Below are 20584 nucleotides of genomic sequence, written 5' to 3' on the forward strand. Positions count from 1 at the left end.
TCCAATGTGTTTCCATCTCAGATTACTGACTTGGAGTCAAAGGTTGGCGCTCTGAAGAGCTTGGAGCCTTCGTAAGCCTTCCACTGTGGAACTGACGGAGAGAACGACAGAAACGCCTTCAACTCCGCCCACTCTACCCTCCGACCACATTTTTCCTCCATGACCTGAAGAACCTGATGAACTACAGGAAACATGCTGAGGGGATGTTACCGGGGACGAAGAGGGGACAAAACAAACACTGTACCAGACGCCTGAGGGGACGTCTAGCTATCAGGAGGCCCTTTTTATAGTCATTTATTCATGTTCTCCTTGTTTCTTTTTAAGCGCCCTTAAAGGTATTATGAGCCTCTCTGCTCTCGGCAGGAATGTAGAACCTCTTCGTTAATAAATGTTCACTCACATGCTTGCAGGAGAAGAACGAAGCGGTTGCCGGACGAAGACCGCACGGATGCCAACACGCACCATTAATAAATGTAGGATCGGAGCCTGTATCGCAGTGACTGACAAGAGGACTGTTTGTATATATTCTGGCATATATTTAAATATTAAAATCGCTTAAGCAATGTGCTGGGGGGGGGGAGATGGGGTAAGGGCTTTACTTTTCACATCTAGGCAAATAATACAGTGAAAGTCCATTTTTGCATGGCAAAAGAGATGGTCAAGTTGTTGTTTTTTAGGCCAAATTGGAAAACAGGGTGTGAAAAGTGTAAATTTGACATTTAGAGTTAGCATTCAGGAGCTTCTTATGTTTTCTTTCTGTGTAAAAGATATGGTAATGGGAGTGTAGAATGAACAGGGGCTTATGGGTAATGGTTTCTTCACAGGAGAAACATCACCCTGTGCTTAATCTCTAGCGCTTGTGGTTAGTTGATGCAGTGTTTATGTGCACTGCACAGTGTGCCTCGGTCAACCCGACAATGTGACCGAGCCGCCTGACAATGTGACGGTGTAAGAATTCTGAATCAATCAGAAATATGGCCTTGCTTAAATGCTACACAAAACCTTTCACCAGCCCTCTCTGTTTTAAGCACTCTTAGTGTGTTTACTACAATGCTTTGGTCTCCTGGGACCACGGTGAGTGCACTTGGATTGCACTACAGAGAGTCCTGGAGAATCCTAAAGTTTTATGTCTCTGTTGGCTTTCATTGTCCTCTGTCCTGCTGGACGTGATTTGATTCAGTATTATCATTCCATATACATTGATATGGAATCTCCTTTTAGTTGTTTTGTGGTGTTACAAGCCACTTTGGTCTTTCTTTGTCTTAAATGTGTTCTTTTAAATTGTTCTCCTGGGAAAACTGGAATTTTGACAGCAATTGTGAGGCTTCAGTGGTCTCAATTTAGTGTGTTGACACAAGCATACTTTGTGTCAAATCTTCGTAAACCCATTCTTATGTAAATCCTTGCATCTAATTGAGTGCGTCGGTTAATGTAAGCGCTGGTTCACTGCTTTTCGTTATTTTTCTATTGTAAGAAAATAACGCCTTGGACTGTCTCGCTTCTCCGCTGACCCGTTTTTTAGAAGCTGTGAAGCGTCTCGAGACCCTGCGTTCTTTTCTTTCTTTATTAGGCTGCGTCCGAAAGCTTAGGCAGCTGACTTGCCTCGCTGCTCTATCAGTCAATGACTTTGCAGGCATCGTCTGCGCACGAAGGTTTCTCACGAAACTGAAACAAAATAAGTGAGTGCTTTGGTGATAACTAAGCAAATATTGAATTACTATAATACAAATTTTCTTGCTAGAAATGACATTAAAAGTGGGAAAAAGTTGGTCAGAATCTTTGTTTACACCGAATGAACAGCAACCTATCAGACCCCATATTTATTTTTTGCTCAACTGTCATGAAATGGAACACAGAATTGTGGGATATCATAGGCAGTGAAGGATACATCTAGGCTGCCTTCAAAAATCAATCAGTTGAAGGTTTCTTAGTAGACAGGATATGTGACACGATCATTGGATTAGGACGTGCCTTGTTGACTTCCTACCTCCGTGTATTTTTCAGCTTTCGGACGCAGCCTTAGGTACCGTACCGCCTCTCACGTTTTAAACTGAAGAATGTCTTCTGTGTGAACAGCCCTTAAAATCATTATTACCTGAGATTATAGTTCAGTCGGATAGCTGTGGCCTGTTCTCTTCACTGTTGGGCCTCTCACATCAACCGTATGAATTAAACAGAACCGAGTTTGTTTTTCAAATGAATTCTGTGACCCTAGTAGGCGCCTAGTGGGGTCACAGAATTGGGCACTACACCTTGTAAACTCAGCACAGTATTGAAAACCCTCAAGAGTATTGGAGTTCTTCCATTTCCCCCCGAAAGTATTTACGTGTTCAGCTTTTTATGCGATTGTTTATTTTCATATAGTTTTTAATACTTTTTCTTTTCCAATATTACAAGTCATTGGTTAAAAATGTTGAGCAACAGGGTAACACTGAGAGTACATAGGACAAAGAGTTTTGTAAAACGATGCAACAAACCCATAGGCCTATTCTAGGAATCTTGCAATCATTGATATTCCGCGGGTAAATCTAACATATTTTGTGCGTCAATCATCCTAAACCGCAATAAGACTTGAGTTTATGTCTGACTTTCGTTGTCATGGTCACCTAAAACAATTTGTCAAGCAAGCGAGGTCAAGCACTGACAGGAAAGTGTATTTCTCGCTACGTTAATTATGGGACTATTATCTCAGTTTTACAGCTCTCAATTCGTTGACTGTTTAACCCTGACTAGAAACCTCAGCGTTATCTAGCAACCAAGTGCAGAACGTTATTTGAGAAATTACAAAATGATTGACGCCGCTGTAAATGTATATAGATCTCACAAATAGAACAATTTTGAGGGCTTTCTTTTATTTGCACAATGTCAAGGAAACCATGATTTCCCATCTGCAAGGAAGAAGCCCACTGGTTTGACAAGGACCTAAGACATTCGAACATAACGGTCACATTTGCTGTGTATAGTTCTGTTTACTATGAGCCTCTGTTTGCTGGGATTTATTATTGTAATGTGCTGGCTAGTACACACCATGACCATGTGTATGGATGTCCAGACGGTGGCACAGTTGAAACATGGAAACGTTCATTTATTCCCCCCGTGCATTACACTGTAGAAACGAGCAAACTGAGTTATGGAGGAAACGAACATTTTGAATCTTATTAACGCTTTTAAATTTCACACTTTAGCTTAGCTTAGCTTAGCTTAGCTGCTGCCTTTAATGAAATGAATTTGCTTCCATGTACAGGAAAGAGCTCTGTGTTTATCTCCTCACCTGCTGGTATAAAAGTTGGTTCCTCTTTATTTTTGGTGTCTACAGTGTATTTAAATTGAAATCTAATAATACAAATGTGTACAGAATAACATGTTTAAAGATTTAACGCCGTGGTGTCGTTACACATGCATCAACTTGTTTGGAACTATATTGGAGGGCGGAAAATGCAACAACTTGTAATTTGATTGTAATTTATGGCATTATCACATTTGTCTGACACCTAATGTAAAGCAGGAACGCCTTTGATTTTATAGTTGTTTTACGAACTTTTACGACTCCATTTTCCTCTGTACTGTTTTAGTTCCTTTTTTACCCATGCCATGTAAATTGCTACCACATGAACAAGAGGAAGATGTTCTCCATTTGAAATAATTATCATCATGTTCAATAATTGCATAAGTACTGTCATAATAAATGCAGAAATGTGCTGAGCAACAGCAAATTTTGTCTGTTTTGAAAGTAAGTGTGGGAATAGGTACATCGTTGAGCATTGCTATGACGTTTTGTTGAGTTGAAATGTATTTTTTTCCTTTGACATTATAGTAGCATCGAGCGATATTGCAAAAATAATGACTTACAGACTTAATACAAATACAGAATACAACAGGGGCCGTGCATTATTATTTTTCTGTCTCATAAAAAATAAGGGCGGGAAATAATAATGCGTTGCCCTCTGTGGATATCAGTATGTGGCCATGTTTGGAATGTCATTATTTCTGTCATTCCATTTGGTGCGATCACAGCTAACGGAACATTCTCAGAACTTTGGCTAACGCTCTTGCAAGGTTATGAACAAACGTTCGGAAGAACTTCTAAACATTAATAGAATGTTCGTTCAAAGTTATCTGTTCTTTAATAACGAAACACAAAAACGATATTCATACATCGTTCGTGGAGCGATTTTTTTTTTTGCAACATTTTAGCAGGATGTTTGTCTTGCTACTTGTTAAAGATAGTTTAGACTAGAGAACAGTCAAATGTACCATTTTCATAACTTAATGAGAATGTTAGCAAATCATTCTTAGAACATTTTTGTTAGCTGGGGTCACAGAAATTAGTCCTACTTTTTATGGATCCATGCCACTACATTTTAGGACAAACGTTCCTTCGCGTTCCTTCTTATTTTGAAGAGATCCGCTCTGATGTAGCGATGTCCGAATCGATTCTCTTTTGAGTCGATTCTTTCAAAGAACGAACCAGTTTGAATTGATCTTGCCCGACTCAAAATGAGCCAAGAACCGAGTAGGCTACTAATATAATACTCGAAGTTTGAGAGTGCTGACTGATCATTCATTTAATGTCAAGGTTTGAGAATCGTAATTTTAAAATCCCTATCTGTTGGCTACTTTGTAACATTTTCTCCCCAGAAAGCTTTGTGGTTTTAAGCAACATGAAACTCAACATCATTATTGCACCGAATAAACACTGAGGCAGAGCGTCTCGAGTGCTCATCACAAGAGGCTTTATTTTAGATGCATCTTTGACGTATGTCAAGAAAAGGGGGCGGGGCAGTATCTCCTGCCCCGCCCTCCGTGTCTTTCATTGGACATGTCTGAGTTTCAGAGAAATCGCACTGTAAACACGGACTTCTGTACAAAACCAAAAAACAACAAGAGAATACCCGCTTTAAAAATATCAAATAAAAACAAAATGAGAAACTTTTACCAAATAATAACAGCAAAATTCAACTAAACCACCTACATGCTGTACAATTCATCCATTTCAGACAGACAACGCAAAAAAAAAAACTATGCAACCAAAACAGAGGATATGTACAAGTCATCTGTAATGGATAAGAAATGATATCAAACCGAAACAACAAAACCAGCAAATATGCTATACAATTCTTTCATCGCAAACCACAGACTCTGTCTGGGTCGTCCCTTTTAAACTGTACACATACTTTTTTTTCTTAATTTACAAAACAAATATTCTTCTTGAGAGTCCATCTCATAGCTCTTACATAAAATAGAATCATATTCATATTTATTTTGCTATTTACATGACATGTACAGTGCAGCCTTACAGGCCGTCCCTTATATGACCTCAGGAGGAGATCCTGAGAGAGTCCAATCCAAGACAAGTCATCCGGTACAGAGCCCATTTTGACTGATTAGCTTGGGATCGTTCAGGAGAAAACTTGGGTGCAAATAAACACTTTTCTGGTCATGAGAATTAACATTTCCATTGGCCCTTTCAACATAACGCAAAGGCATACTGAAAACAAGTGCTTGACCAAGTAAAGCTCGACTTGAAACGAAGCTGGGCCATCAGGAACTACTAATATTAACGGCATATTACATTAAGCGTTATAAGTGGTTCTGTCCAAAAATAAGATAAAATACTGCATTTGGTCTTTTTTTCTTTTTGGTCTGTTATTAAGCGTTAATAAATTAACAGCAGTGAAAGTTAAATTTGGCTTCAAGACCACAAAAAAAATAATTATCAGTATTTTTGCTTGTTTTTCAGAACTAATATCTAAACATCCTTTAAACAATATGCATTCAAATTTATTTGAAAAGCAAAATTGCATAATATATTCAAATTTGTATACAAACAATAGTTTTTTCTTGTTTTAAGTATAAATCTAACATAATGTAGTGTTCTTTATATATAATATTTAAAATATATATTAAATATATTACAATTGTTTAAATATTAAATGTATTATTATGCAATTATGTTTCAAAAAAAAGATTTTTCTCGAAAAAACAAGACAGAAATATTGATATAATACATTTTTGCAGTAAACGAGCTCCTGTACATTCACTTTAATGTCCAGTTAAAGCCAATTTCTAGTGTATTATGACTTTATCATTTACATTATTCAGGTTATTTATGAAAACATCCTGTACGTTGGAGCTGGTCTTGGATTCGGGACTCATTTGATGGCTGGGGATCCATATTGTTCAGAACACTAAGAACTAACGACTGCAGCCAAGTTACACAGGGTTGCAGAAAGTGCCAATGTTGGCAGGGGAAGAGGGAAGACCAGAGGTCAGAGTTCAAGAGGTCAGATTGTCTCATGTATTTTAGGGTAATGAATAGTCAAAATGAAGTCTGTTTCTCTGAAGGCCCGGATGAAAAGCTTATTTCGGTTTGGTTCAGTTCAACTGATGGCAGTGCAATCAGGACAGGTTTCCCTTCAGTCGTGAACAGCGAAAAAAATAAAAGCAGAAATGAATCCAGATCCCTATGCGTGGTCATAATTAACATTGACACAGAATCACTCAAAAGCACAATTCACACCATTTTCATGAGCAAATTTCCTCGTTCAGTGATTCGGAGGCGCAGCCTGAGATGATTGACAGACCAGCTGGGTTGATCTGTGACAATGGAGAATGAAGGGTTGGGTGTGGGTTTATTGGAGGGAACAAGAGGTTTTGTAGATATGGCTTGTAGGTACGCTTGGTCCCTTCACATGTCTTTTGGCTCCAGCTTGCTGGACATCTCAAAAAGCAGGTTCTGATTGTCGATGACCTGCAGCTGCCGAACGTACGCTTTCGTCTGGAGGTGAGAGGGGGACGGCTCGGCCTCCATTGCTGTGAGGAGGAAAGAAAGAGAGACAAAAAGAAATCAATTAAAGTCACTGGAAGAAAGAAATCTAAAGAAACAGACAGAAAAAATCGAATTTGTAAAACCTTATAATTATTTATCAAAATAAATGTATGTAATATTTATACATTGGAGGTCAAAAGTTTGGAATAATTTTATGTTATGTTTAGTCTCTCATGCTCACCATGGCCATTTATTTGATCAAAAATACAGTAAAAACAGAAATATTGTGAAATATTTTTACCGTATAAATTAACGGTTTACTGTTTGGATATATTCTAAAATGTGATTTACTTCTGTGATAAAAAGCTCAATTTTCTGCATCATTACTCTTATCCTTCATTGTCACATGATCCTTCAGAAATCATTCTAATATGCTGATTTGATGCTCTATTATTGGTGTTCAGTTAATAATAATGGTTCTTATTATTGTCAATGTTGAACAATTATTTTTTTAATAAATGAAACCTGTTAAAAACTAGCTAAAAAATGCATTTAAACAATCAGGATTTTAATATTCAGACATATTTTGAGAACAGGGCTGCAAAAAATGAAGCTAGTTAACAGCATCAACCTGCTCTTTTGCAAAACATCTTGTGTTCCGCTGAAGAAATGATCTGTATTGAGTATGGGGTGATACTGTGGCTGACCACATGGTGGCGTGGTAGAGCTGAGATCCCGGCATGCACGTGCTCAGCTCACAAACGCTCATGTCCAGCTGACCTGACTTTACACACACAGCATCCGTTGCTAAGACACACTTTTTAAAAAGAAAGAGAGCGAAAAAAAATTCCAAGAACAGACACTGAGAGCGAGAGAGAGAAAGCAAAGCAGCTCTTTCAGTAGCTATGAATAGCTGCACTTTGTCCTCTCTGATCTCAAGAAAAAAAAAAACGGTCTCTCTGACTCTGCATTAGATTCTATGGGAGGCGTTTTCTGCCTAAATGACACTGTATGCAAAATATGTGCCAAAATTGAGACAAGACCGCCAATATTAAAATGAACAGGGAAACGTGAAAAAGAAACTGCAAATAATCCTTTTTTACCAAGCTTACAATGCCCTACTCTCATGTAAAGGTACATGACTATCTCTTTCGGAAGGTAATCCGTGGCACTGTCCACTCACCATAATATATGTATTAGCATGCGTTTCAAAATGTTACTATTTTACTGTATATTTTTTATTAAATAAATGCAGCCTTGGTCAGTATGAGCCCTCTTTCAAAAGAATCTTCCAGTAGTGTAGGCTACATTATGCTGAGGATGTTAAAATATTTTTTTTGTACAAAACCAGACAAAAATATTGACTAGCAAGATCAATTTTGCAATATCTTGAAAAACATTTTCATAGCTCAGGAGATTTAATCATGTTTAATGTATCACTGTAAAAAGTGTTCAGGTCACTCACTTAAAATTGAGTAAACCTGTTGCCTTAAAATTATTAAGTAAATAAACTTAATGCTTAATAACAAATAAAAAAAAAAGAAGTTATGTGAACTTGACAGTTCCACATTACTTAAGTTTATTTACTTAATCATTTTAAGGTAACTTAATTTTTTTAAGTTAAGTCAACTGATCACTTTTACAGTGATGCAATGCAACTCAGATTTTCTCAGATGTTTCATAAAGGAACTTGATATAAACAAAAAATAAATGTAGATAGCAGAGCCCTGCAGATAATGTGGTCTTGGACAATTTTATGAGCATTTGCTTGAGCGTCTCATTAATGCCTTGGAGCAGCATTTGAGATTCTGAAATAATTTCCTTGGTGATTTGTCTTCCCTAACAGTAAAAACAGAAGACAGAACTGATCTGAGATCATCAGCTGTGGGCTGCAGCATCCTTCCTTTGACACGTTGACAGCAGGAGAGCATTAGAGACAATTACAGAGTCATTAAGTCTCGCATCCGAGCAGCTCCCCCAAAGTTCAAACCCGCTCTAAGGGAAATGGAGTTGTGCATGGTCTAACAAATGTCAATGGCTGCAATTTGTCCATTGAAATTGATGCCCTCTGGCCTCGGCACGTCACCCAATGAGCCTCAGCCACCCTATAGAAATGTCATTGCAAATGGGGTCCGGTTGCGTGGGCGACATATGGCATGTCACGCAACACCAGCATAAATTAACAGCGTCTGATGAGATATTATCTCACAATGCAGTTTTTTTTTATGAATGTGCGCTGATAAAGATAATGGGCTGCTGTTTTTGGTGCATCTAAATGCTGCGCATAGAGAAGAAAAAAAAAAAAGATTGTTTTAAAAAACGGAAAAAGTGGCGTGCGCTTGGCTGGCCATCAATCCCTCTAATGGGAATGGATGAGGGCAATCCAGTCAGGTAGATGGAGGGAGAATGAGCCCTGATAATTACAGAGGAAGAGTCAGGGAAATAAGTGCCCTGACGCACGAGACCTGCTGCTCGACTTCAACAGCCTGACAAACTCCAGAACAAAGCCCTGGTAAAAGAATAATACTAACATAATAGCTGAAAATAGGGCATATTTTTCTTAGTGACTCATTTCAAAAACCGAGCTGACTCATAATGCTGCTAAACTACGGTGCAACATTAACAAAAACCCTTTAAGGGAAGTCGAAGCGACTCCAAGGCCATATTGGCAATAGATACACTTCCATTTAAAAGATTGTGGCTGGTAAGATTTTTTAATTTGTGGGAAAAGAAGTCTCTTATGCTCACCAGGACTGCATTTATTTGATAAAAAAAATACAGTAAAACAGTAATATTGTGAATTATTATTACAATTTATTTGTTCCTGTGATGGTAAAGCTGAATTTTCTTTGATTTCCAGTCAGATTTGATGGTCAAGAAACATTTCTGATTATAATCAATGTTGAAAACAGTTGTCCTGCTTAATATTCGTCAAGATTCTTTGATGAACACTCTAGTGAAAAAAACCACACATTTTAAATACATTTATTTCACACTAAGTATACTACAAACTCATTAACATATTTACTGATATATCGCTTGAGACTTACTGATAGAAATATTATAATTAAAGATTATTTGGAAGCCCGGAAGTTTTAAAGATTTAATATCACTATTAGTAAGGATAGTATGATCTCTGTATAAAATCAGTCGTTAAATGCAAGATATTTAAAGTAGTATACTTATAATAGTTCCACTATATATTTAAGTATATATATCTTGAAGTACCTCTCAGCACTATTTCTGGATAACTAGAGTGCATGAAGTAGAAAATTAGTAAAAGTATATAAATTTCGTATACCAACAGTACAATTGCAGGTTATTTATATTAAGTAAATAAATATGTAAATGTATTTGTAGTATACTTAGCATAAAATAAATGTATTTCAAATAAATTTTGGAATATTTATTTTTCACAAGGGACAAAAAGAACAGCATTTGGATTATTATTTATATATTTACTTTCCTGCACATTTGATCAATTTAATGCATCCTTGCTGAATTAAACCATTCATTTATTTTTAACAAAAATATCTTTCTGACCCCAAACTTTTAAACACTAGTGTACACAAGTAGTATACAAGTAATACTTGAATGGAAACCGAAATCTAGTCTGGAAGTCCAGATTATTTCGATAACATAATTCACAACAAATCTATATTTTTTAGGCTGGTAAGGCTAATGTGTATTCTAGAGAAATATAATATTTGATGTTTTAAATAAGATTTTTCGCTTTCTCCTCATAATATCTCTGACATTTACAAGAACTGCAGATAAAATGTACAAGTTTTGATATATTACAAGCTAGTAAGCAATTGACAGAAAAATAAAGTTATATCAGATGAAAGTCAGACAAGTCGATTATGGGTGGATGGTTGTCATGAATATTTTGAGAACTATTCACTACTATTATAAAAATTCAATCACTATTATTTTTATGAAAAATCTCAATCCAAAAATCTCTTTTTAAAAAATAATCGCCTTTTTGAAGCCGTTACCAACCGTATCTGTTTGTTTGTGTGTTAACCACTTGATGATCATAGAAATGGTGGTTTGAGATGATGGTGATGATACAATTATGCATGACAACCTCAAAACAAACTTCGCATAGAGAGGAAGGGGAAGAGAATCTTTTGCAGAATCTTTTGCAGGGCGTCTGCACCAGACGCTCTTTAAAGGCACGCCAGATGATGCAGCATTACACCAATCAAAAACTGCGTGGGTGCGTACGGATTCACGACTTCTCAACCTCACGCAACGTCATGCTTACCATGGAAACCATGTTTTGTTTGTGTGATTGTTAAGATTTGAATCTAGGGAGGCGAGAGTCCAAGGCAGCGAATCTCCTAAAAAGAATTGTAAAATAGAAACTGACATTCAACTAATCCGAGCTTCAAGAAAACCCCAAGAGCTCAAAGGTCAGCACAAAAAGGTACCTAGTGCACATTTTGAACACCAAATGACAGCATCAACACAAATAAAGCAGGGTTATTAAAGTTCATTCAAACTAAGGTTACGTTTGCACGACAACGATGTACTAAAAACGTGTTTAAAAAGTGTACAGATGACAACATTTTCAAAATGATCGAAGAATGATTTCAAGAATGACTAAGTATGAGCCAGTATTTGCCGATGTTCTTGTAAAGAAACACTACACATCTATAGACTGAACACGTAATACGCATGTGCACGACGTCACCGTTTTCACAAATTCACGTTTTTGTAGTTTACACAGAGACGATAACGGTAACATTTGCATTTTCAGCATTGTCATGTAAATGAACGGCCAAAATGCAAACAATTTTAAACGGCCCCTAAAATAGAAATAAAAATGAATAAAAACCCATAGATACAAATTAAAAAACTAGTAAAAATTACAAAAAGCACACAACAAAATCTATACAATTTTAACAAAACTTTTTCAGAACACTAAATGTAAAAAGAAATAAATAATAATAATAATAAAAATAATTATAATAAAAAAAACTATAATAGTATCTCAGTGATTATAAATAATAATGAATGTTATCACTCATAATGCACATGCAAACACATGTACAACAGCAAATCGTACTGTCTGTGAACATAAATAGTTTGAAGTGCTGTCCAGCTGTTGCATGTTTGTGTATACACACGCTGTGGGCATGGGCATGTGCCTTTGTGCTTGTGTGTGTGTGTGTGTGTGTGTGTGTTTGAAGTGGTGCCCTGTGGCTCGTGGCCCCGAGGGCTGTGCTGTCCTAGACAGATGGGCTGTGGCAGGGTGGAGCAGCAGTCTCCTAGAACTAATCCACTCAGACAGGTGTGTGTGTGCGTGTGTGTGTGCGTGCGTGCGTATGTGTGTGTGTGTAGAAATACACATACCTAGCTGAGTACTCCTGTACCGCCTGATGCTTCGTACCATCTCAGCCACTTTGTGCTTGGTAGAGAAAAGGAGACAGAGATTTGATTGACACTCAATCATTAATGATATACAATGACAAAATAATGTACTTGTGGCCACTAATTAGCTGTACAGGATATCTTGATCAGGGCTTCATATAGTTCATTAGATTCTTTTTTAACGATTCGACACGGGGGGGTGGGGGGAATACACAATGTTTGGAAAACAATTCTTATTGCACTCACTGGCCACATACACACTGTAAGATTCGGGAGTGACAACCGCATTTAAATAAGGGACTGAAAACAATAAATGCTCGTTGTGTGTGTGTACTGTGCCTACAGAAAACGGCTCACTCCCGAAATTTCGATGATTGACAGCATGGTAACCATAGTCTCGTGTGATTGGTATCCATTATTTTGACAAAAGTAATAATACACGACCAAATACTTGTTATGTTATGCAATTTTAACGAAACCACCGTTCACAGCAGCCCAGGCTCATTTGAAAAACATATCTGTGGCACCATTTTTGCAAAACGCAAAATACATTTCGCGACAGTTTCAAAGTGAAATGTCCAATGAGTATTTTTCCGGGACAGATGGACGTAAATATGGAAACGTTTTATCACGTTGGAGTTTGTACTTATCACCGCAATCTGAATTGAAATGTACGGTAAGTGGCGCTAAAAGCTTAACGCCCCATCACTTTTTTTAACGTACACTAAGACTAAACCCTTAACCTACCCGTGACATACCTACCATGTGACATAAAAACGCAATCTGAACCATTGCATTTTAGCTTGTTTTTTTTAACTCGTCTTTGAGCTCTTTTATAGTGACTCGTCTGTAAAATGTCAGTAAAACCGAACATATGGAGTTGGTAAAGTGATGCAAGCTCCAAAATAAAGTTTATTTGTTTACAAATCATGCACTATGGTAAAAAGTGTTTTGAGGTCATAACATAATGTTGTGCAAGGAGTCGTGTGAAAACAAGTCATTCATCCATAATCTGCCCCTGTAATCATAATTGTGTGAAACCGATTAAAAGTGCTTGCTGTTTTACTTCCTCTAGTGTTCGTTTCTGTTGGAAACTGCAGTGATATATAGCTGCATATTGGTACGTATTTAGCATTTTGCAAAAATGTCGCCACAGGTATGCCTACGTTTTTCCATTGAGCGTGTGAAGGTTTACACAGTTTTGTTTCTGTTTGTAAGGGTGCTTCAGAGCGCGCTCTCAAAGTGTTGCCATGACCACTTATTCTACGCGGTTTGGGGCTTGTTTGGGTTCGATTCATAAAGCGATCAAGTTTATGAGGATATTAAAGTGGGAAGATGTGGGTCATGATATTTTGGTATTCTTTTCAATATATTGAGATTTATCTTGGTTTATTATGGGCTTGTTCTTGTTCGCAGTTTTTTCTAGCAAGATCTGGCAACACAAATGAGTCAAAGCTCATAGCTCTTCCCCATGTGATTTTCTTTGCACCGCACACATACAGAAGAGAGAAACATCTCTGACAGACATAAAATCATGGAAATCAGTTGCTTACATTATTTGGTTTTTTAAATGGAACCAATTTAGTTCTCAATTCATAACCCTACTCTTAAATAATGTAAATGTCTCTTTTTTTTATTGTAAAAAATGAAGCATTTGAAAAGGTTCCTTTTAGCAGAAGGGATAAGGTTAGAGCTAGTCTGTAGAAAATATAATTAAAATAATTACAGCTTTTTTTAATCAAAACAGAATTCTGTGGTTTGCCCTCGTTTAGGTAGCTAGGCAAATATGTGTGTGCATTAATGTAAGCACATCATTACTTCCATTATATGTGCCAACTCACCATCTTTTCAAAATTAACCAGCTCCCCATGGAAAGACTTACAGCTCTCATGAAGGAAGGTCAGATCTGCAGAGAGAGAGAGAGAGAGAGTGAATGCATAATAAAGGGAACTGTTATGTAACGACATGCCATCATGCCATCACTCGTTCAGCCAGGCGTCTTCTTTCTGGCTGAGCTGAACTGAAGCTTGACGCTCACACGCAAGAAAAGAGAAAGAGAGAGAGAGAGAGAGAGAAGTGAACAGTCATCATGTCATGATGGGTGATCTGTCAGTACCTTGGCCAGGTCTGGTGAAAAAAGAGAGATAGAGAGACAGCGAACATGAGAGAAAAGGAGAATGTCAGAGACACTACATGCTGTCAGGATGAGTGTATTGAATACAGATGATTGAGTAAAGAGAGAGAGAGAGAGGCCGTGCGCCAACATATCGGCCAATAAAAGTTGTTATCTGCACACGACTGTTTGAGCCATTGTTCAGCTGTTCTGTCTGCGCGTTTCACAACTGTGCAGACCTACTAATATGGCGGTTTTGTTGATAACTGAGACCAGTTCGGACTTAAGGAGGTGTACAGAACACTGCTGTTTTAAATTGTTATACTATTTCACAATAGTACTGTGTTTATGATATGTTAAATAAAACGCAGCTTTGGCAAGCATAAGAGACTTCTGTCAAAAACATTTCAAAAATCTTACCAAACTGAGTGATTTGCGAATCGATTCAAATCAATCATTGAAACGAATCAGTTCAAAAGAGTTATTTGAGTGAGACATCACTAATGTAAAGAAGGACGATCTAAAAAAACGTTTCCTTTCGATTATCCATTAGCATGCTTTCTGACTGCAGTCCTTTCTGAAATGAATTAAGGATGCAGTATATTATATAGTAACATGTTTTCAGTAAGTTTTCTTATTTTCTGACGATATTTACAGTATGCAACCAGTTTATTGCTCATGGACTGTTGCCTACAATGCAATGTGTCTGAGTCCAAACATTTAGAAAAGTCTTGTAAATTCTTTTTTAAGGTTTGTGATGCTCATAGCATGGCTTCATCTGCAGTCTGACGGTGTTTAACGGATTTGAACACTGTTTCCTTGATGGCCTGCAAGGAGCTGTGAAAGTGTAAATTGTCATGTGTCTGCTTGGATAAAGATGTTAGAATGATGTTAGTAGTTGACAGACAGTGTTATTTGCGTTCAGAAATGTCATCTGATCTGAAATCCTTTCAATGTGAATACAGCAGGAGTTGTATATGTATATGTTCATGTGTAATATTAATGCATCCGGTGTATTAGGTTATGCTCATCATTACGCTGTACGCCTGAGGACAGCAGCCACGTTTTATGTTCATCATAAATTTAGATGGATAATATGTTAAAAAAATCTTCTCAAATGATTTGGGTGATATTTCAGACCACACAGGCGATATTGTGACCTTGGAAAGAAAGCTGAAGGAGTCGTTCGGGATGTTTGTTTGTGATGGGGGGGGGGGGGGGGGGGGCGAAATGTGACACGTGTTGCATTTTTTATGTTTGGCTTTTTGTTGAAACCGCCTCAGAGAAGCAGGTCAGGAGGTGAAGCGTGATGAACTCCTACTCCTCTTTCGCTCCTTCTCTCTTTCTTAAGATTTAAGAAGCTATATTGGCATTTAAAATACTTTTTTCTATCAAAAAAAAAAAAAGGAAAATGATAATAATAATTAATGTTGTATACAATTTTTGGAATAATAATAATAATAATAAACTGAGCAGTTCTAATAGGGTCCTCAGGCTATAATAATACAAATATTGGTTTATTTCCCCAGTTGAAATAATGTGCTAATTTATTTGTATTTGACAGACAAAAATAAGTCAATGTATTGTAATGTTTAATATTATTTATATACTATTTATTCATATTTTGAATGAGCTTTTTTCAGTTTTCATTTTAATTTGTTTTAGTTATTTAGATTTTGATTTTGTGCTTTTGTCTTTTTTATGATTATTTAAAAAAAAAAATTATATAGCATTAGTTAATTGAAATGTTTACATTTTTTCATTTGGTTGCTACATTTGAATTTTCATTGAGATTTTTAATACTTAATTCATAGAGATCTAATACTTATATTTTATTTTATTTCAGGTTTACCTACTGAAAACATTTGTAATAGTTTTAGTTTTGGATAACAATAATAACCATTTTCTACATTCATATATTTTAATATGTAATTTATTCCTGTGATGTCAAAGCTGAATTTTCAGCATCATTACTTCTTGTAATGAAAGTCTTCAGCGTCACATGTTATGTAAAAAAAATTAAATATATATATATATATATATATATATATATATATATATATATATAATACTACTAATAATAAATATATATATATATATATATATATATATATATATTCTTTTTTTCAGAATTATTTGATAAATAGAAAGTAAAAAAAAAAACACTTTTATTTGAAATAGTCTTTTCTAATATTATAAATGCCTTTACTCTCACTTTTGATCAATTTGACGAATCCCTATTGAATATTAAAATGTTGCGAGGGAACTTATGAGAACACTTCAGTGTTTTGATCAAAATGAATCATTTAAAAAAATTAATTTTCAAAATTACTGGTCCTGTGTTCTTTGTTCTTTGTTCTTGAGCCTGTTTTTCCTAACTGTAAAGCCAATGGTTTGTATTCTGAATCCTGTGTGTCTCGTGATAGAGATGTGTGTGTCAGACTAAAACGCAGAGCAATGCTCAGCAAAGACTTTGATGCTCAACTGATCCTGACAGGCTTGAGTCATGAGCACCTACAGGGAAGGAGACCGAAAAGACATGGAGAGAGACTACAGATATGAGAGAGGACAGACTGGACAGGACGTGTGTGTGTGTGTGTGTGTGTGTGTGTGTGTGTGTGTGTGTGTGTGTGTAATATAATAAACATATATATAATATGTATAATTGACAGTGAAGACTTGTACATTGCTATAAAATGAATCCTGAAAAAAGGACCCATGGTTTCCACAAAAAAATTTGAAAAAAATAAATGTTTATTGAGCATCAAATCATCATATTAGAATGATTTCTGAAGGATCATGAGACACTAAAGACTGGAGTAATGATGCTGAAAATGCAAAATGCTTGTGTCATCACTGGAATAAATTACATGCTAAAACATATTACATAGAAAACGGAAAAAAAATATATTTCACAATATTTCTATTTTTAATGTATTTTTGATCAAATGAATGCCGCCTGGGTGAGGACTTATTTAAAAAAAAAAAATTTGTTTAAAGAATGTAAGAGAAACATTGTAGTATAAGATGCAAAAATGTCAATATATTTCCTGTTTTAGCCGTTACTGTTTGAGAAAATGTGCCTTGAGCCTTCATCACAAGACCTTTGTGTAATTATATGTGTGCTTTTCAGGCAACAACTTGTGCATATAATGAAACTTTTTAATGAATTGCAGCAAAAAAGTGTGGGTCAGGTTTTGCTTTTATTGTGGAGACCAAACATCCCCTTAAGCATGGTAAAATGACACAAATCCTATATTGTGGGTCCACAAGGAAACCCATAAAGGAGCTAAATAATGTCTTAATGGCAATCTAAAAATGCTTAAGGGTTAAGTTTAGGGTTAGAGAAGAGAAAATAGAAAATATGATTAGCTCAGTAAAATAAAAACAACAGAATTTCTGTCATAAATACACATGTTTGTGTGTAGGCGTATCACTAATGTGTTTGCATGCATGTTGATCGCTGCTGTATGTTTGGCTGCAGGGGGTCTGCAATCCTGCATGTAAAGATCTGCACAACAGAGGGGCGTTAATTAATGAGGCGGGGCCTTTCAGACCCACTTCAAATCACAGAGGCCGCCGTGGCAGGAGGCCACTTTATAGGAACACATATGGACAACAGCTGAAGGAAGAGACGAGAGCACACTGGCGCTACTGTACATGCGGGGGACTCACCCTTTAGCAGCAGTGGAGTGAAGGGTATGAGTGGGGCTCTCAGGCTTGCTAGAAGGTCTCGGTAGGACTTGTGGTTCCTCGAAGGGTCCTGTGGCAAACAGAAACAACATCATCATTACAAATGCTGTCAAACATGCAATGTCACACCAGCATTCAGAGTGACGAAATAATGTATCGCTCTTTCAGAGCTCAAGAGACTTCATGGAGTTAACAGTTATGCTGCATTCAAGTGCTAACTTGGAAATAAAGTATTTATTTAAAGTCATACAAGTATTTATTTTATTATAAGTAATGAGTAGAATAAGGATGCAAATAGATCAAAAGTGACAGTAAAGTTTTTTCATTATATCTTTTCAGAAAGTTTACACAAAAACATTAAGCAGCAAGCACAACTGTTTTCAATTTGATAATAACAAGAAATGTTTCTTGAGCAGCAAATCATCATATTAGAATGATTTCTGAAGGGTCATGTGACACTTAAGACTGGAGTAATGATGCTGAAAATTCAGCTTCGATCACAGGAATAAATTACATTTAAAATAGATTAAAAGAGAAAATAGCTTACAATAAATTGTAATAATATTTGACAATATTACTGGTTTTACTGAGAAATCAATGAGAAACAATTGAGCTCATTATGAGATCTCTAACTTTTGATCTTTGCAAATCTGAGCACAGTTCAAGACATTATTAAGGTCAGTTCAGAAACTCAAGAGGAGTCTCTTTTTTTTTCCCAAGAGAAAGTAAGAGACCAAAGCTAAAGTCAATGTTTGCTCTCCATTTAATCTCATTGCTGTCTAGGAGAAACAATTGAGATATAAAAGACATTGCATTTGTGATTTTTCTTCGCTTACCGCAAGGCTCTCAAACTGCTGAAACTGCTTTCGGAACTTTCCTGGCAAACCCTGCCAAAACACACATACATATGCAATTAGTAACCAACACATTTCAATTGGCAATTGAATCTCTATTAGGAATCGGATGGATGAAAACCAACACATATGCAACACATATGAGGCAAAAAAACAACAAAAAAACAGGATTCAGGTTTTTTTTATATTATTTAAAAAAGCATGATCGAGGACAGGTGGACATGGAAATATTTCCTTCGGAACGGCAGAAGCTAATTCAGTTCCGTTACCATGGCAACTGCTAATAACCTCCTGCCAAGAATAACACTCGGCGGTTCTTAGGAACGAGAGTAGGCAGAGGTGCTAAGAGACTGTGTGTGAGTGTGAGAGAGAAAGAGAAGTGAAAAAGAAAGCGGGAGATTAACAAACAAATGCACTCACTTCCCAGGTCAGACGTAGGCGGCTGACTGCAGGGTTGTCCAGTCCCAGAACCAGCGCCAGGAACGACAGCAGATCCTGCTGCTGTTTACATCTAAAACACACACACACACACACAAGAATGAGGCAGTGTTACTTGGATAAAACATAATAAATGTTAGATGAAAAACTTAAAAACTAAGAAGTCAATAGTATTAAAATCAGCATTAAAAATTATTAAACTGACTAAAACTGACATAAAAAAACAAGTTGAAGCAATGTAGAAGTGGTAAACCATAAAAAAGGGTATTAAAAATGACAAAGCACATAAGGACTATAACAGTAGATAACAAAAAAAAACCTAGAATGTGAATAAGAGGTGAATAAACTTGAAAAAGCAAGTCCACTTCAGGGAACTTTAGTCAAGTTTTCTTTCACCAAAAACAGATTAATTTAATTTTACATTCAGCATCTTTCCAGTGACCCTTAGAATTAAGCAGATATTTATTTGCTACTGCACCTTTAAGACTATATGCAAATTAACTCTGCTATGATTGGCTAACCTCTTTGTATGTGAAATCACTGCTCGCACACCTTTCAAGCAGTGTTGCCAGATTGGGCGGGTTTGAATTTGATTGTGCGGGTAAAAAAGGGTTTGGGCAGGTGGACAAAATTTGGGCTGGTTTGCGGTCAGTTCGGCGGTTTTCAAACATCTACATTTTAAAGTCTAATTGGTTAAAAAACTAAACTAAAGTGTGCATGTAGTCCATAAAATCAGTCATAATGACATTACTGTACACACTCGCCCATGCAGAGTCAGCTGGCGTTGGTGTTGACGTCACCGACGAGCACGCACTTTTAGCCAATCAGCGATCCGCAGGCAGATGCGATTGAGCATGATAAGTTGTAGCTGTATATTCAAAGTGATCGCTAATGCCAAAGTGATATAGCCTACTATACAGTAAGTTGTATCTGGGAGATATCGATGGTGACTATAACTCTGAGAGGAGAGCAAAGTTGAATGATTTGAATTGAAATCAAATATGGGATGACTCCTGTCCATGGTCATGTGCACACTAGCCTAACCAGACATCTGCAACTTTTACGCCATCCAGACTGCATTCACTCTACTCGACCCTGACAGCTGCTGAAAAAGGTTTGAATCAATGATGAATCCGTTTTGACTGCTAAATTCTGCTTTATGTTCTGCAATGTGTACTTTCGAGGGTTAAAGTCATCGGTTCATTTCTTGATTGCCGTTTTGACAGTGTCCACCTGGAGATTTTAGTCATATTGGCTAATTCTCCTTAATTATTGCCCTGTTTTGATCTGTTTTCCTGGAATTTTTTTTTTATTTTGTTTTAAGGAGATACAAATGCT

The 20584-nt window shown here is 36.6% G+C and overlaps 2 protein-coding genes across 2 annotated transcripts in view; one reads left to right on the forward strand and one right to left on the reverse strand.

The window, feature by feature from the left end:
• The window catches only part of ppp1r9ba (protein phosphatase 1, regulatory subunit 9Ba), a 44371-nt gene extending 40658 nt beyond the window's left edge, over nt 1-3713 (forward strand). The window contains exon 11 of the mRNA XM_084434671.1: nt 22-3713. Coding sequence (XP_084290797.1) covers nt 22-75 — 54 coding nt within the window. The 3' untranslated portion in view covers nt 76-3713. The remainder of the gene's footprint in view (nt 1-21) is intronic.
• Nucleotides 3714-4711: 998 nt separating this feature from the next.
• rapgefl1 (Rap guanine nucleotide exchange factor (GEF)-like 1) overlaps nt 4712-20584 on the reverse strand; it is a 39030-nt gene continuing 23157 nt past the window's right edge. Inside the window, exons 10-15 of the mRNA XM_084434683.1 lie at nt 19229-19319; nt 18791-18841; nt 17937-18024; nt 13990-14054; nt 12131-12185; nt 4712-6813 (exon numbers count right to left, since the gene is read on the reverse strand). Coding sequence (XP_084290809.1) covers nt 6689-6813; nt 12131-12185; nt 13990-14054; nt 17937-18024; nt 18791-18841; nt 19229-19319 — 475 coding nt within the window. The 3' untranslated portion in view covers nt 4712-6688. The remainder of the gene's footprint in view (nt 6814-12130; nt 12186-13989; nt 14055-17936; nt 18025-18790; nt 18842-19228; nt 19320-20584) is intronic.

This window comes from Rutilus rutilus (assembly GCF_951802725.1).
Source record: "Rutilus rutilus genome assembly, chromosome: 1".
Classification (NCBI taxonomy): domain Eukaryota; kingdom Metazoa; phylum Chordata; class Actinopteri; order Cypriniformes; family Leuciscidae; genus Rutilus; species Rutilus rutilus.